General features: G+C 38.7%; 2 protein-coding genes across 2 annotated transcripts; one reads left to right on the top strand and one right to left on the bottom strand.

The window, feature by feature from the left end:
- Positions 1–572: 572 nt before the first annotated feature.
- LOC103478001 (vesicle-associated membrane protein 3) lies at positions 573–7,707 on the top strand. Its single transcript, XM_008431433.3, has 5 exons — positions 573–1,267; positions 3,298–3,451; positions 3,651–3,809; positions 4,142–4,193; positions 5,877–7,707. Coding segments are annotated over exons 1-5 (384 nt in total). The 5' UTR covers positions 573–1,265; the 3' UTR covers positions 5,894–7,707.
- Positions 7,708–8,100: 393 nt separating this feature from the next.
- tapbpl (TAP binding protein like) lies at positions 8,101–14,651 on the bottom strand. The gene is made up of 8 exons (XM_008431434.3): positions 14,326–14,651; positions 12,756–12,968; positions 12,398–12,667; positions 12,104–12,304; positions 11,055–11,222; positions 10,847–10,950; positions 9,497–9,722; positions 8,101–9,143 (listed from the first exon to the last, which is right to left on the bottom strand). Exons 1-8 carry the CDS (start codon positions 14,369–14,371, stop codon positions 9,076–9,078), a joined length of 1,296 nt encoding a protein of 431 aa, XP_008429656.1. The 5' UTR covers positions 14,372–14,651; the 3' UTR covers positions 8,101–9,075.
- Between the last annotated feature and the right edge of the window lie 946 nt (positions 14,652–15,597).

The raw sequence follows: 15,597 nt of genomic DNA, 5'->3' as shown, positions 1-15,597 counted from the left end.
TAAGACAAGCTTGATTGATCTGTTTTATGATCTTTGCAGGTGATGTAAGTAAGATGGTTCTCCCTTGCAAAAGAAATCTGACTTCAGTGGAGCAAACCTGGGTAAATGAATGAATTAATTAAAATCAATGTTAAAATAATTCATTTCTTAACAATAGAAACGGTTTTAGTCAACAAAAGTTTGAATTATCCTTTCATATAAAGTTCATGTTTCCAAACTGCATTGACCCTTCATTCTGTCAATCCAGCGTTGGCTTTAGGACCTCAGTTTTCCACGGCTCATTTAATTGTTACTTTTGTTGAATAAGTGGGTCTGTCGAAGTGCAAACGGTGCGGATTTAAACAGGCTGGACTTGAGTCAAACAGAGGTAGTTGCGAAAGGAAATGTGATACAGTAGCCGGTGGGTAATTGGGAGAATCCCGGGCCAGGGAGAGGAAAACGGTCGAGTCAACACTCCGGTTGTCCACTATACCGCAGTCTGGTCCCGCCGCCCCATCCAACACGGAGAGCTGCAGCACTGCAAAGCCTGAGAGGAGGGAACGGGAGGGGAGCGAGGGGGAGGGGAGGGGTGCCGCACTGTCGTTGGGAGTCCAAGTGAGGAGACGCATTATTGCAGCTGAAACACTTTGCACGAACCAAAGTACCGCACTTCCCCCCCCAAGACGAAGAGGAGGAGGAGACGGGAGTCAACGAGAAACAGCTGGTTTCTCATCACTGCACTTTTCTCTCTCCCGATCTTGACATTTGTTTTGTGGCTCTCAGAAGAGGAAACTACCCAGCCTGCCAGCCAATCAGCGCTGCGTCCTCGATCAGCATCCAGGAGCAGCTCCAAACGCTCAGCATCGCTTGGCAGAGCCGGACGCAGAAAAGCCCCGCTGGGACCCGAACACCCATGGATTCATCTCTCGGCTGGATTATAATTTAGAAGCGCTCCTCTCTTCTTGAACTCGCGTTGCTCCCCATCTTTCTCCCCCAGCCACACTGTGAGTTATTGCCCGACCTGTATACGTGGCTCGGTATTGCGGTACTTTTGCTGACGGCTTGCAGTATAAATGCATCGCTAGAAGATCTCCACTGCGCCAAGAAGACTCCCCGCCCTTTTCTGAAGCTACTTAAACCTCTTTACTAATTAAAACCTCAGATTGTTTTTCCTGGATAAGTGCCTTCACTTTTTTTCGGAGATTTTTATTATTATTATTACTTTAGTATCCTCCGTCTGCTCCCTCACTTCCACCGCTGAGTCAGTTCAAACAGCTGCATAGAAGATGTGAGTATTAATGCGGATTCTCTTTTGCGTCTTTTTTTTTTTTTACAACAATGCAAAAAACCGTGAAAGCTGTTCCAGATAAATCTTTATTCAGTTCTTAATCATTTGCATGTCTTTTTTAAATCAGTATAGAATCAAAAACTGTGCTGTTTTATTTCACTTTGCTGTGTTTTTTGCTGACGCATGTGAAAATTGTCGTCACATCTCTTAATAGAGTTGGATTACTGCCACAGCTAATCTTTCAGTGGATTTAAATCGAGTTGGTTTTATAATGTTGCATCCCCAAAAATCCTTTCAGTTCTTGTTAAACTATTTAAAATATCATTATTTTTTTGTTTGCTCGGCTCAGAAGCGGAGTTATTGGAAACATTGTACAATAATAATACTAATCATAATTATGATGACATTTATCTTCTTCCTGGGACCATTTGAAAATTTTCAACGATTTTATTTATTTATTTATTTTTTATTCCCTGAGAAGCAGAGGCGCTCCTGAGGGGGGCGGATCCCCGGGAAGGCAACGGCCAACCTTGTTAAATTGCTGACCATCCCCACTGGCTCCACAGACATATTATTTATTAAAATTAAAATAAAATTGGAGAAAACACATTTCATTGAACTGAAGTATCTATCTATCTATTTATTTATTTATTTGTTTATTTTCTGTGTCCTTCTGCCACCTTTAAATATATATCACTATTTTTCGGTTCTGCTCTCCCACACGCTTCTCTGTACTTGTAGATGATAAATGACAACAGCTAAATAAAATTCCTGAAACTCTGTCAAAATGTCACTTTTTGGTTTTGATGTCACCCCCAACAATATCAGTGGCCCCCATCTGACCTGCCCTATAAAAACTTTCTGGAGCCGCCCCTGCTGAGCTGTGACTTTTATTCCCACCAGCTCCCTCTCTTTGTGGAGTTTAATTGGTTTTTAATCTTGCTCCTGTTTTTCCTTACCTTGTTTTTTTTTTTTTTGCTTTCCCTCTTTACTCTCTATTTTTATTAAGACAGTGTATCAAAGTTTACTACTGGAAATCACATTTTCTCTTTTGTTTCTCAACTAAACAAATCCTCAAGTTTTTTTCAGATAGAAATTCATAAATTTTTTTTCAATACATTTCATAAGACTATGCTCCTTATTTAAAATCACTCTCCTTTTTTCTGGTCCACTTTTTGAGTTATTTTTGTTATGCACTTTACCATTTTTCTTCAATCTAGGGCTTTAAACATGAAAAACATTTATTACACATTTAGGAAAACATGACATTTAGTGCAATATACTGCATTTATTACAGAAAAGCCTAAAGCTCAAGTTCTTCTCCCTGATATTTGGGATTGTAACCAATTCATTTTACGGAGAGTTAAAGCCGCTTAAATTGATCAATAATATTACAGGCATCCAGAGTTTGAACACCTAAAATGTAACATTCATCCATCTACTGCTTTGCGGTCCTGGTACTGTGGTGATGATTGTGGCTGAATGCGTTATAGAGCTCAGTCTCTTTTGTTGTTCACTGTTGCATGAACTGAGCTGCTGACGGCGTTGTGGCCTATTTTAAAACTCGGATTTATTCTGCAACTGGGTCTACGTACTTTAGTGGTTTTCTCAAAACTTTCTCTTACGTAAACCACACATCATTAATCTAATTGAAGAGGTAATAATCAGGTTAATAATACTTGAACCCAGCAGCAAGGACTGGTGAAGATGAATGAAGGCTGTGATTGAAAATCTGAGCGATTTCAGTAAATATTGATTTTTCAAGCTCATTCTAAGTTCAACCATGAGAAATATGTTGCTTAAAAATGAAGATGAATTTGTTTTTTATATGCTATTTGTAGTGAAAATATATTTTTATATATTTATATGTTCACAAATGCTCCACTTTCTCACACAGACACTAATGAACAGTGAAACCTGAAACAATGCACACATTTTATACCTTTAGATTCATTATGTGGCACCCACATCACATCAGAACTGGACGATTCAAGTGTTTATTTTTAATGCAGTCTTTCTTTTGTTTCCAGGTCTGCCCCAGATGCGTCTGCCCCTCCTGCTGCTGGACCTCCAGGCGCTCCTGGCGCCCCCGGTCCAGATGGAGCCCCAGGTGGAGCGCCACCCGGCCCACCCAACACCAGCAGCAACCGCAGGCTTCAGCAGACACAGGCCCAAGTCGAGGAGGTGAGATAAACTAAGATCCCAAACTTGTGCAGTGCTACTTTCTCTTTTTAATTCAACTGAAATGTTAAAGGAAATTTTAAAACAGCACTCTATCTCTATTCTTTGTGATTTATTGGCTCAGAAGAACCAATTTCCCTTCCTCCATCAACCGTTTAATCCTTTCTGTTTCTGCCAAATGCTGCCTCATTGCCGGCTCTAGGTGGTGGATATCATGAGGGTGAACGTGGACAAGGTTTTGGAAAGGGACCAGAAGCTTTCAGAGTTGGATGACAGAGCAGATGCTCTGCAGGCCGGTGCCTCCCAGTTCGAAAGCTGCGCAGCCAAGCTAAAAAACAAGTACTGGTGGAAGAACTGCAAGGTGGGTGCATTTAAGTGTCTCATCACAGAGAAACTACTAATGTCTGAGTCAAGCAAATGCCTGCAGGCATTCAGCGTTCTGTTTGGAGGAAGACATTGTAATCTGTTAATGAGCTGCTGTTGAGGACTGCAGTGACGCCTCAGGGAAAAATGGAAGACAGACGTCTGTTACTGAAGAGTTTTAAACTGGAAACTGGATAGCTTACATAAGAAATCCATAAAAAAATACAAATAGTGTATTGTTTTTGTTTTATTGAGTTGCTCAGGTGGTGTTTTGATCTGTTTTCAAGCAAATAACTAGAGAATTTTTGTCTTATTTTCCTTTTTTAACAGATGATGATCATGATGGGCATCATTGGAGTCATTGTGGTTGGAATAATATTCTGTAAGTACAATGTCGTTTTGTTTTAGTCATTTAGGTTTATGGGACAAGTGAAACCTCCCCTTTGTCTTTTAAATAACATACTGTGTCTTCCTAAAGATCTGAACTTTTTTTTACAATTTCATGTTACAGTCACACATTTCAATGGATTTTTATTGGGATTTTATGTCACAAACCAACACAAAGTAGTGCTTGATTGCGTATTATGGATACCGACATGACGCACATTTTCATTAGAGAACAAAACAAAACAAGCCATGAAACCAAAGTATTTAACTACTTAAGTGAATATAAAACTGAAACACTGAGTTCATAAATCCCCACCTGAGTTGATTTTGATCAATAATCACCGGAACATTGACCAACGTACTTTATGTATATTGATCATTTCGATGATGGCACTCGACAAAATGTCATGTTTGTTGCTGGTTTCTCAGTTTGTGACTAAATGATCTTTTCATGACTTTTTATTTTTGTCTTTTTCTGATGTAAAGCACATTGAACTGCCTTTTTTTTACTTGTAATGTACTTTATAAGTAAATGTGACTGACTGATACGCACAAATGAAAATGGAAAAAAGACAAAAACGTCACACCTTCAATGACTGACTGTGTCTTGAAGGGCAACTAAGAAAAACTGTTGACAGAGCAACTGTGAGTAACACGCTCCACAAATCCTCTCTTTACGGAAAAGAAGAAAGCCATGTGAGGTCCTGTTTGCAATTTCCACATTGGGGTCACAACAAACATGAACCTTTTTATCCACATGCAAAACATGTCAGGCGGAAAACTGACTCAGCTCATTTAACTAAACAGACCACAGCAGTGGCAGCATCATGCTGGCAGGACAGAGAAGCTGGTCGGAGTTGATGAGAAGGTGGATGGAGACAAACACTTACAAATCCTGGATCACAACCTGCTAAAAGCTTCAAAAGACTTGAGACTGGTGCAAAGGTCCACTTTCCTGCAGAATAAGAACCATAAACATTCAACCGGAGTTACAATGGAAATGTTTTGATCAAAGTATATTCATGCATTAGAAGGGCCCAGTCAAAGTCCAGAGCTAAATCCAACCGAGCTGCTGCAAGATTTTAAAAAATGAAGCTCAGAGAAGCTCTCCGTCCAATCAAACTGAGATTTAAAAAAAAATCTGAAATATCCTCAAATTGTAGCCTCAGCAAAATATGGTTCTACAAATATTAATTCAGATGCGCAAAACACATTTTACATTTTTTTGTGTGAAGAAAATTGAAAACCGTGTATCATATTCATGAGGTGGTGCAGCTGTTTGCAGCCTTGGTGGGTTTGAATCCTGTCCAAAGGCTCTTTCTGCATGGAGTTCACTGGACATACACACCACCCCCCTCTGAGGTTTGTTTGTTTGGATGGATGGATGGATGGATGGATGGATGGATGGATGGATGGATGGATGGATGGATGGATGGATGGATGGATGGATGGATGGATGGATGGATGGATGGATGGATGTTCACTCTGTGCTGGTCTCTCACATGAAATCCAAATTGCTGCAGTGTGTGACAACAGATAATATAAGTTACCGTACTGGAGCTGATGTGACTGAACTTTTGAAGATAAATTATTTTAATTAACGCTTCTTTACCTTATTTTGCTTCCCTGATTTATTATCCATTAGACTAATGGCTGCCTCTTTATCCTTCATTTGCAGTGTACTTCTTCTACTGAGCGCCTCCCATCATCACAGATGAACTCAAACCTAAGGATACCGTTACAGGGGAGAGGAAAAAATGAAGCGCCACTCCTCCCTTCTATCAGCCTTCCTCCTCTTCACACAGTCTTCCATTGAACCATCCTGCACCCCAACAGTCATGTTCCTGCGTATGTGTTTCTGCTCTCTCCGTGCCCCTTTCCCCACCTTCTTTCTTGCTGCTTTCTCTCAGTCTTCCTCCATGAGGTCTCACTCACTCTCTCCAGTCTCTGCACCTCATGTATTATTGAAGGCTGCAGCGGGCGGACGGAAACAGGGAGGAGAAAAAGAAAGAAGACGGGAGAAAGCAAACAGAGCTCAGAGAAATATAAGTGGAGATTGAACAACAGTTTGCAGTCTTTCTACTCCAGCCAACGCTTGACCATGAAATTTTTTTACCTACATTTGTACATTGATACCGACATGCCAAACTAATACCCTCCCTTCATCATAATGCTTATTACTAATACGTTAGCTTAGGAGTCGAATCATTTCTGTTGTTTTTCCACGTGTGCAATTGTGATCCGCCACTCTGCAGCTTTTACCCAATAGGATTTCACCAGTAATTTATTCCATTTCCTGTTCAACTTTCTCTCACACAAGTCTCAAACTTCTGCAGGGATGATAAGAAAGGAGAAATGCAAAAAAGGGGGAAAAAAGTTTGCTTGAAATGTTAAGCCAAAAAGAGGTGATTCAGGAAAAAGAAGTAGGAGTTCAGCAGCATATTTTCCTGCATAAATACATGCAACCTGAGTCATAGCCTCCAGGCAGAAAGCGATGAGTCAGTTTTGGGATTTTTCTATCTTAGGTGATGGTAATAGAGTCATGTACGCAGAAAGGCACATGAAGCAGCTACTGACAGACAATCTGCACGCCTGAAGGACCCGAGGAAGGCCTCTCCACTCTGAATGGACAGAGTCGCAGCCACAGACAGATGAATGTGTAGCGTCGCATTTTGAGCAACCTTCTATTGGAGTGTTTGTTGTTTTCAGAGCGCAGGAGAATGAGAGAGGACAGGATGAGGATCCCCCAGAGCCGCCAGGCTGCCCAACCCCCACCCCACCCCTTCACTCACATAAACCAGACTCATCTGTCACCTGCAGTACGATAACAGCCAGTCAGAGGCATTCGTTTCTAACCTGCATGGCAAACAGTATCCATATTCGTGTGACCTGTGTATCTGCCATTTCTTAATCTTACTGCCGATTGTATATTTTCTTTCCTTAGTGGTTTCAAGGACCTGTGTATAATGTCTTTCTGATCAGATACGTACTGCTTATGCAATGTGCAACAATGCTCATGAGTTTGCCAAAATGTGTCACTTGCTTTGAACAGAAAAAAAAAAAAAACATAATACTCAAGGACTGCAACCAACCGCTACTGTAGTAAATCATTTTAGGAATCACATAGAGCTAACATAGGAGAACCACTGTACATACATACAAGTTTATGCTCCTGAAAATGTGTTTATATCAATTCCTTTAGGTTTTAGGAGACTGTTGGTTGTTCGTGGAACTCATTTTCTGATTTTGAAAGTTGTGAAAAGAGTAAATAACACAAAGAGATTCATGAGAACAATGGAGTAATGCATAACTGTAGCACTAAGCTCTAATTATCTGCTGATATTGTGCAACAATATTAACAGGTGAATAGAGAAGAGATTATGTTTTGTGAATTGAACATAAGGGTGAGAGATGCAACTGAATTTTGCAACAAAAAAGAAATCTAATGCATGTTTACCACTTTTGCTGATGCCAATAAATAAATCATGACCTGAACTCCATCAAACTGTTTTCTGACTCTCCTCATGATTCTTCTAAACACAGAAAAGGCTAAAAGTCACTGATCAGGATTCACATGTTAAGTCAGTGAGAAAGAGCTGAAAACTGATCAGCGAGGTCCAGCCTGATTTAAATCCATAAAGCTAGGACACAGTAATAATTATGTTCAGTATTAATGTTTGCAGCCCTCAAAAGTAGTTCCTAATAGTACCTGAACTAGTAACTAGTAGTCGACTGATTGATAACTACAAATATTTTTTCCGAAATGAGTAAATTAATTAACGAGTGAAGTTTTTTTGTCTCTTAGTAAATTATTTTAATCTACTCTCATGACCACAACTTTGAATTCAAGTTGTAAAACAAACCAAAAAAAACTTCAATAGGGACAAACACCCTCACCAATGTAGAGTCATAAAAGCTTTATTTTCAGACAAAATAAAGTGAAAGGTCAGTGTAGGACAAACAAAAAGACAGAAAAACAGTAAACAGCTGCTGCATTTAAAACCACACCATCATAGTGGAAGAACCGCAATTCCTCCATCAATTCCTCCTGAAGTGCAAAGAAAAGTTGTAAATAAAAAAAATCCAGTATTTCCTCAGTTTGTACAGCGTCTTCCTTCTGCTTGTAATTAATTAACGTATTTTGTTCCCACAGTATTTGAAACTCAAATAAAGCGGCGTCAAACCTGATATTTTTAGCACTTTGTGGTTCATCATTAAATGTTTACTGACTGATTTTAAGTAAAGCTTCCGATTCACAGCCTCATACAAATAAATGAGCTTCTTGGTTGAATAAAAATTACTTTAAATCTATTTCTGTCAAAAGTATGAATAATTTAAAGAGCAATGCCACAATGGAGCTTAAAAACAAATCCAGAAGAAACCTCAAAGACATACAGGATTTTAAAGGTTGCTGTTAAAACCACCTCATTTTAAAGAGACTTATTGTAGGCTGCTGTTTTTGTTGGATTTATGCAGATATGAAGTTTAAGTTTAACCCCAGGAGAGACGTGAAAGGTCCGATTATTTGTGCTGATTGGAAAACTATATTTGAGATTCAGATCGGTCCTCTGGTCAGACAGAGATAATGAAACTTCAGTGGTTCATCTCTGAGAAAATGTGTTTTTCCTGCTGAGATTATCAGTATATCACAACAAAAGGAACTTCAAGATCCAAGGATGCTTAGTGCAAATAAGAAAACAATAGAAAACAATAGAAACCGTACAGCAACTGGATGCAAATCATAATAAATGAATGTTTCCCACAAATAAAATATTTCAAATTCAGCCGACAACAGCTATGAGACCTGAAAATGTTTACCTTTACAGAAAAAAAATAATTCAAGGCTCAGCTTCAAGTTAAGATGACCAGAGAGTCACTTATTTCATGACCTGATAGAAGAAGAGAACAGTGACAACGAGGAACCCGAGAACCCACCAGTAGGAATCTGTAGAGAGAGAAAACACACAACACTAAGGATTGTTTTAATGAGAGGAGACAAATGTGCAAAAATACAAAAGCTCTAATCAATGTTATTGAATTAGGTGGAAATTTACTGAGACATAAAGTTTGATTCTTTGGAAATGTGATCAAGTGATAAAAAAGTAAAGGTTTTATCTTGGAGAGGTTTGTGTGGAGGTTTCTTTCTTGTACTAAAACAATCCGAACAGCCTGTCGGAGAAATCTGACAAATGTTTCATATTTCTGTTTTTACTTAATTTATTTAATTTTTTATCATCTTTAGATTAACAAGTTAATGAAAACATTTTGTTCAAACGTTTATTTGAAAAAGAAACTTACCTGGTTGGGGACTTTCGAGTACTATACTGATGTGGAGCGGATCGTCCAGAGCTGGGTGGGTCACCCTGCAGGTGATCTTGGTTCCTGGAGAAAAACTCTGGTCAATGGTTACATGAGAGGACAAGGTAAACGTCCCGTCCCCGTGCTGCCGATGACTGCTCAGAGAGCCCTGGTTCGGAAAGAGTTTTGGATCCGTTTCCGTTGGAGGAAGGAAAAACCACTCCATCTGAAAAGCAAAGAATAAAGAGCAGAAAATTATGACCTGTAATCAGGCAACCGATCTTTGAACAACAAAATGCAACAAACTACTGAATGAAGAGGATTCAGCATTTTTAGTAGTTGTGCATTTGAAACTAAAGTTGTTTTTGTTCTTGATCTATAAAACATAAAACTGCTTGTGGTGAAGAAAAATCAATGTATTTTAAAGAAGGTCTTTTGGAAGGTAATGAAGTGTTTTTATTCTTCAATATCTGCAAACAAAAACCATCATCTTATCGCTGCCAAGTCAGTTTATATGACAAACTTTTTAAGGAAGCAATTTTTTGGGACAAAATACATAAATGTTTATTTTGAAGTGGAAACAAAAAAGATTGGTTTCATTTAAAGTATGAGGATTTGGGGGTTTTTTTATCCACAAACGTATTATAATATTTTTTGGGTAAATTCATGATGAAGAACACAAGGGGGCGCCATACTTCCATCCAAGTCTCTAATTGAGGTAGCCTGTCAAAACACAACTAATTATTATCAACTAATTAGCAACAAGCTTTAAAATGAATGCGTCTTTATTTCAGAAACTCTCACTGAAAAAAAAAAATTTACCTTTAAAATGTTTACATTTATTCTCTGGATTAAAGAAATCCCACATTATGAAATATTTGTTTCTTTTTAAAAAATGCAAGTAATATATCCAGAATTTCTATTTTCCCTAAAGTAAAAATACTGTACACTTAAAATAATTTGTCCACAGATATCAATGTGAAACATTGTTTTGCTTGACGTTGGTGCAGTCAGTGAAAGGTTAAATGAAGTTGTAGCTTAATCTCTGTGTCCAATAATTAGGAATTTATTTGTGAGGTTTTTCTGTGTTTTGAGCTTTGGAAAAAAAAACAGCAGCTTTGGTCTATAACCCCAAATGTGTTGTGTGTTGGTAAGACAATACACAACACTCAGATAAATAAATCTTTCAACAGCAAAAAGAAAATTAAAATTGAGCTATTATTACTTCATTCTAATACATTTAATTATTATCTCTCTGATAAAAGGAAACTCTAGGGTTTTTTGCAGGTTATTTCAAAGGGTGCTAATTAACCAAATTAAATAATTACATCTAAAAACAGAGTTGCTGACCTGTACATCTAATGGATAGTATTTAGCACAATGGCAGCTCAGTGTTTGTGGAGAATTTTTATTCAGAACCAGCTTCTCCGCTGACAGAGAAACCTGCGGCAATTCTGGGAAGAAAATCAAAAAGAGGAAATAGTTATAAAATAACCAAAAGATCGACTTTAATGGATGCTTAAAATAACAGTAAGATCAGAATAGAGGAAAAACTTACGAATGATATGGAGCTGGATGACCTGCTGGGCGTGGAAATGACCCAGGTTGACGGTGCAGATGTAGGTTCCTTCATCGACGACCTTCAGCCGAGTTAGACTCATGGAGACGTTTCCCTCACTGAGGAGCAGAGCAGCGTCCACACTGGAGCCGTTCCTCTCGCCATGAACTGAGCACAGAAAATCAGACAGAAATGACAACTTTATCCAAAGTTATCATATCAACGTTAAAAGGGACAAACTCGGATCTGGAGATTTAGGTGGAAATAAATGTCTTATTGCAACTCTGAATAACGTTTTTGTCCTCAAAACTCCCAGATCCTTCCTTTGCTGTGTAATTATGAATGGTTTTTTTTTTTCATAATGACTATTTTTTCGAATTTATTTGATATACTTTTGTACAATATTCATTTATTGGCATTATTTTGCATTTCTATTGAAAGTAAAAGCTTTAAGATTAGTTCAAAGTTATCCTGTGAGTCTAAATAAGTTTATAGAAGTCTTTTAACATGTTTTGCCCTTGTGAAAAGTTGTGTGAGGTTTTAGTAATGAACATTCAGGTAGATGCAATATGCTGCTTCACCACATTAAAAACTGCATGCATATCAGAAAACGTTTAAGATTTATGAATGCTAATATTTTTCTAGAAGCAGTGGACTGATTTCAATGCACAGACCGGCAAGGCAACATGCAAAAACTACGCTTTCTTGATATAAAGTCATTTCTACAACACTTATTGTAAAATCTGTTGAGTAAAACCTCATGTTAATATGACACAGTGAGTTGTCAGCGAGTTACAGCTATACAATCTGTGTTCTTATATATAATATCTAAGAAAACCTTTAAAAAGCATTTGCATAAAAACAAAAGAAGTAATAAACACAGAGATGTTATTGATTCAATAAAAAACATTTTAAAAAACTCATAAATATAGAGTCCTCCATATTTCACTAGATTAACTCGTCTTCATCTCACTAGTTTTGATATTTGTGAGAACATTTTTATAAACAAATGCCCGTTTATTCTGTTGTTTATTCTTGTTAGTACTCACCTACAGTGGCCTCTTCTGTGTCATCCAGCTTTGTCTTCGTTTCGAGAACTTTCCTGCCTCTCCCTCTGTGCTGCAGGCGCCATTCCAGGCCCACTTCCGGTGCTAACGGCGTCTCTTCCTGCTTGAAGCCGCAGTTGAGGAGAACATCTCCTCTCAGAGGAGCAGATACAGAATTTATGTCGGAAAACACCAGGAATATCACTGTGACACAAAGAGGTAAAGAAAGCAGAGAAAATGTCATGAAGAAGAATCTTTTTTTTCTTATTAGATGCAGCCCTGAACTTTGTATTTTACCTTTAGTCAGCAGAGTTCCTGACTGGCTGAGAGGTAAGTTGAGTTTGCTTTGTGTCAAGGTGGTCTGATCTTTGTCAAATGGTAATGTTTGAAGAATGAGCGATGTGCTGAAGTCGAGTCCCTCCACGCTGAGGGAAACCATGAAATATGCTGGATCAGAGCTTTCCTGAAGTCCTCGAGGAGTGTAGCGACTTATTTCACACATCACCTCCTGCTCATTGCAGTCTGCATGGAGCAACATGCCTGCGTTGGGGATGTCAGGCGATGACACTGGAAGGAAGGAACAAAAAACGTTGAACACAAACTGAGCAGATTTTACAGTGACTGAGGTTGAGATGTGTCGATAATAAACGGACACCTTTGTTTTCAAACAGAATGAGGTCTGGATCAGGGACTGAGGGCGGGACAAATGGAGTCAGTGTGTCAAGGGATTCATCGGGTCCCACTGGGACGTCTCGAAGGACGAGTGTGGCTGGAGTTCGGCTGAAGAGAGAGCCGCCTCCCATTCCACCCATTCCGACTCCCTCCTCCACCAGAGAGCAGGAAAGAACGACGTCTGCAACCCCATCAGCTGCAGACAAACATAAAAAACAACTTTGAAGCTCATACGTTTTTTCAGTTTTCATGTAGCGTATTTAGTGTAACTTCACATATTTGTTGAAATTATCACTATGTCGTGACAGATAATTTGTGAAAATATCGAGTTCCTCTGCCTTCTCCCAGTACTCCCAGTTTTAACAGCAGAAATAGGCCACTCAGTCAGAAACAACCAATCAGAGCCAGGAGGACGGTTTTAGCGCTGTCAATCACTCTCATGCACACCCATCTCCTCTTGCTCTTTTCTACACTGCAGCTGATTTACCTCAACGTAGCCTGCAACGAATGCTAAGGCTAGTAGCATTCGGCGGGTAGCATGGTGGAAAAATGGTTTCATTTGTTTCTTCGCCATTAGTACATTTAGTAGCAAATACATGAGATTGATTGACAGGAGTCCTGTGAATGTTAGAGTCTTTAGGTTATGGAAGCTGCAAGGATGGGGCTCAACGCAGGACTTACTTAAGATATTTCACTGTATTGAAATTTTGGGTCGTCTCACCATCATCTCAAACGTTTTTTGTTCCCTTAGAAATTTTTCTAACCCAGGTTAGCTTTGGGACACAGCATGACACCTTGCAACTGGTCCATTAAAAGTTAAACGGCTTGCAACGATGCTTAGTCAGATTGTACATGTCAAAGTGGATAACAGGACCCAAAGTTTTCCAGCAGATTCTCCAAAACATCTCACTGCCTCAGTCATCCACATTCTATAATGTGTCCTGGTGCAAAATGTTCCCCAGGAAAGTGACGAACAAGCACTCAGACCATCTAGTGTTGACCTGATAACATATTGTTGACCAGCCTCCAAATATCAGTTTTGGACCACTTTTGTGCTCCATATTTATATATTTATCCACTCTTTTAACATTTGAAGACTGGAAACAACTCAACAAGAGCTGCAGTTTGCTCAACCTGATCCTCATCAAAATCCTTCTGTTTGAAAATTTTTTCTGCTTTCAATACATCAACCTGGAGGATAAAATCTTTCATTTGATATCAAATATATTCCACCCACTAACATGTGCCAAGAAGATCTTCGCCTGTCTTACTCCCTGATCAGTGTGTCAACAAATTGTTCAGTTCAGTATGCATAGGATATTTTGGATTCTAATTCTTTTAACACACTTTTTGTTATGATCGATCTCTTGACTGAGTTCACATCCGTAATGTATTTAGTTTCTTATAACACATTTAAACAAAAATAAGACCGTTTTAAAGTATGGGATGCCAAATAAAATGCTAATGACGAGAAGAAAACCTGTGAGCAGATTCAAGAAAAAGTTTGCTTATTGCTACTTACAATCATTTGTGAAAATACGAGTATATCTTACCATTAACGAACGTCAAAAACCATCCGATAAATATTGCTTCAATCATCTTCAAGGAGCAGAAGATTCGTGTTTTATTAAAAATGAAATAAAAGAATACTGCACCAGAGCACTTTCACTTTTGATTTCAAAAAGCTACACACGCTTCATAACGATGGTCCCTTCTTTGAATACAATAGAGCTTTGTGACTCCCTCTTCGCCCCATCTGTGATATTCATTAACGAGATATTATTACCGGTAATAAAAAATAGAAATAAAGTCTTTCGGCAGGAACGGATGTGCGTTTAGATGTTCTACTTTGAGCATGCGCAGAATGCGAAAACATATCACTAAAAGTGAAAGTAAACTCAGAGGCTCGACCAATCAGAAACTAGCGGAATTCGAGTCATGGGTTACTATGGTAACAGTGGTTATGCGTCGTCTTTCTGTTAAAAGAATCCTTCCCTCCCCTGAATTGAAAGACTAACGTGAATCTGGTAATATCTAATAATGTATCCATACAAGCCATTGTATGACCTGATTGTCAATCTCCAAGTTCAGTTTATTAAATCAATCAGTAACATTTAATCAAAACTAAAACGTTCAAATGATTCACTGCGGTGTGAGTTTTTAAACTTTACACAGTCTTAACTTTTTAAAACTGAAAACATTGGTTACTTGTCAGCTTCTTCAGCTTATTGATTTTCAGTATAATTTTTTAACATTTATTGTGCATAAGCTGAAGCACTATTGCTTATATTTCATCTTGTCAGCTCTTCTGTAGCTCTTCTTCTGAGAGCTACAGTTACTTGCTATCCGTAGGATAAAGAGCTAAAGCCATGCAAAAACAAAAGAAGTTATAGAGTGCAATTTAAGTATTGCAAACCTACAATAAAGTGATAAATTTTGTTTAGCTGTACTTAAACTAATTAGCAAACACATCTTGACATTATAAGTTATGTGCAAATAAGGTATTTGGTATAGACTTTGGGCTGCACAGTGGCGCAGTTGGTAGAGCTGTTGCCTTGCAGCAAGAAGGTTCTGGGTTCAATTCCCAGCCTGGGGTCTTTCTGCATGGAGTTTGCATGTTCTCCCTGTGCATGCGTGGGTTTTCTCCGGGTACCCACGCATTTCTCCGGTTTCCTCCCACAATCCAAAAATATGACTGTTAGGTTAATTGGTCTGTCTAAAATTGCCCCTAGGTGTGAGTGTGTGTGCATGGTTGTGTGTCCTGTGTGTCTCTGTGTTGCCCTGCGACAGACTGGCGACCTGTCCAGGGTGACCCCGCCTTTCGC

This window comes from Poecilia reticulata, chromosome 16 (genome assembly GCF_904066995.2).
Source record: "Poecilia reticulata chromosome 16, P_reticulata-male-v2, whole genome shotgun sequence".
NCBI lineage: Eukaryota > Metazoa > Chordata > Actinopteri > Cyprinodontiformes > Poeciliidae > Poecilia > Poecilia reticulata.
The sequence above is the reverse complement of the archived record's forward strand: the minus strand, read 5'-3'. Positions and strand labels throughout refer to the sequence as shown.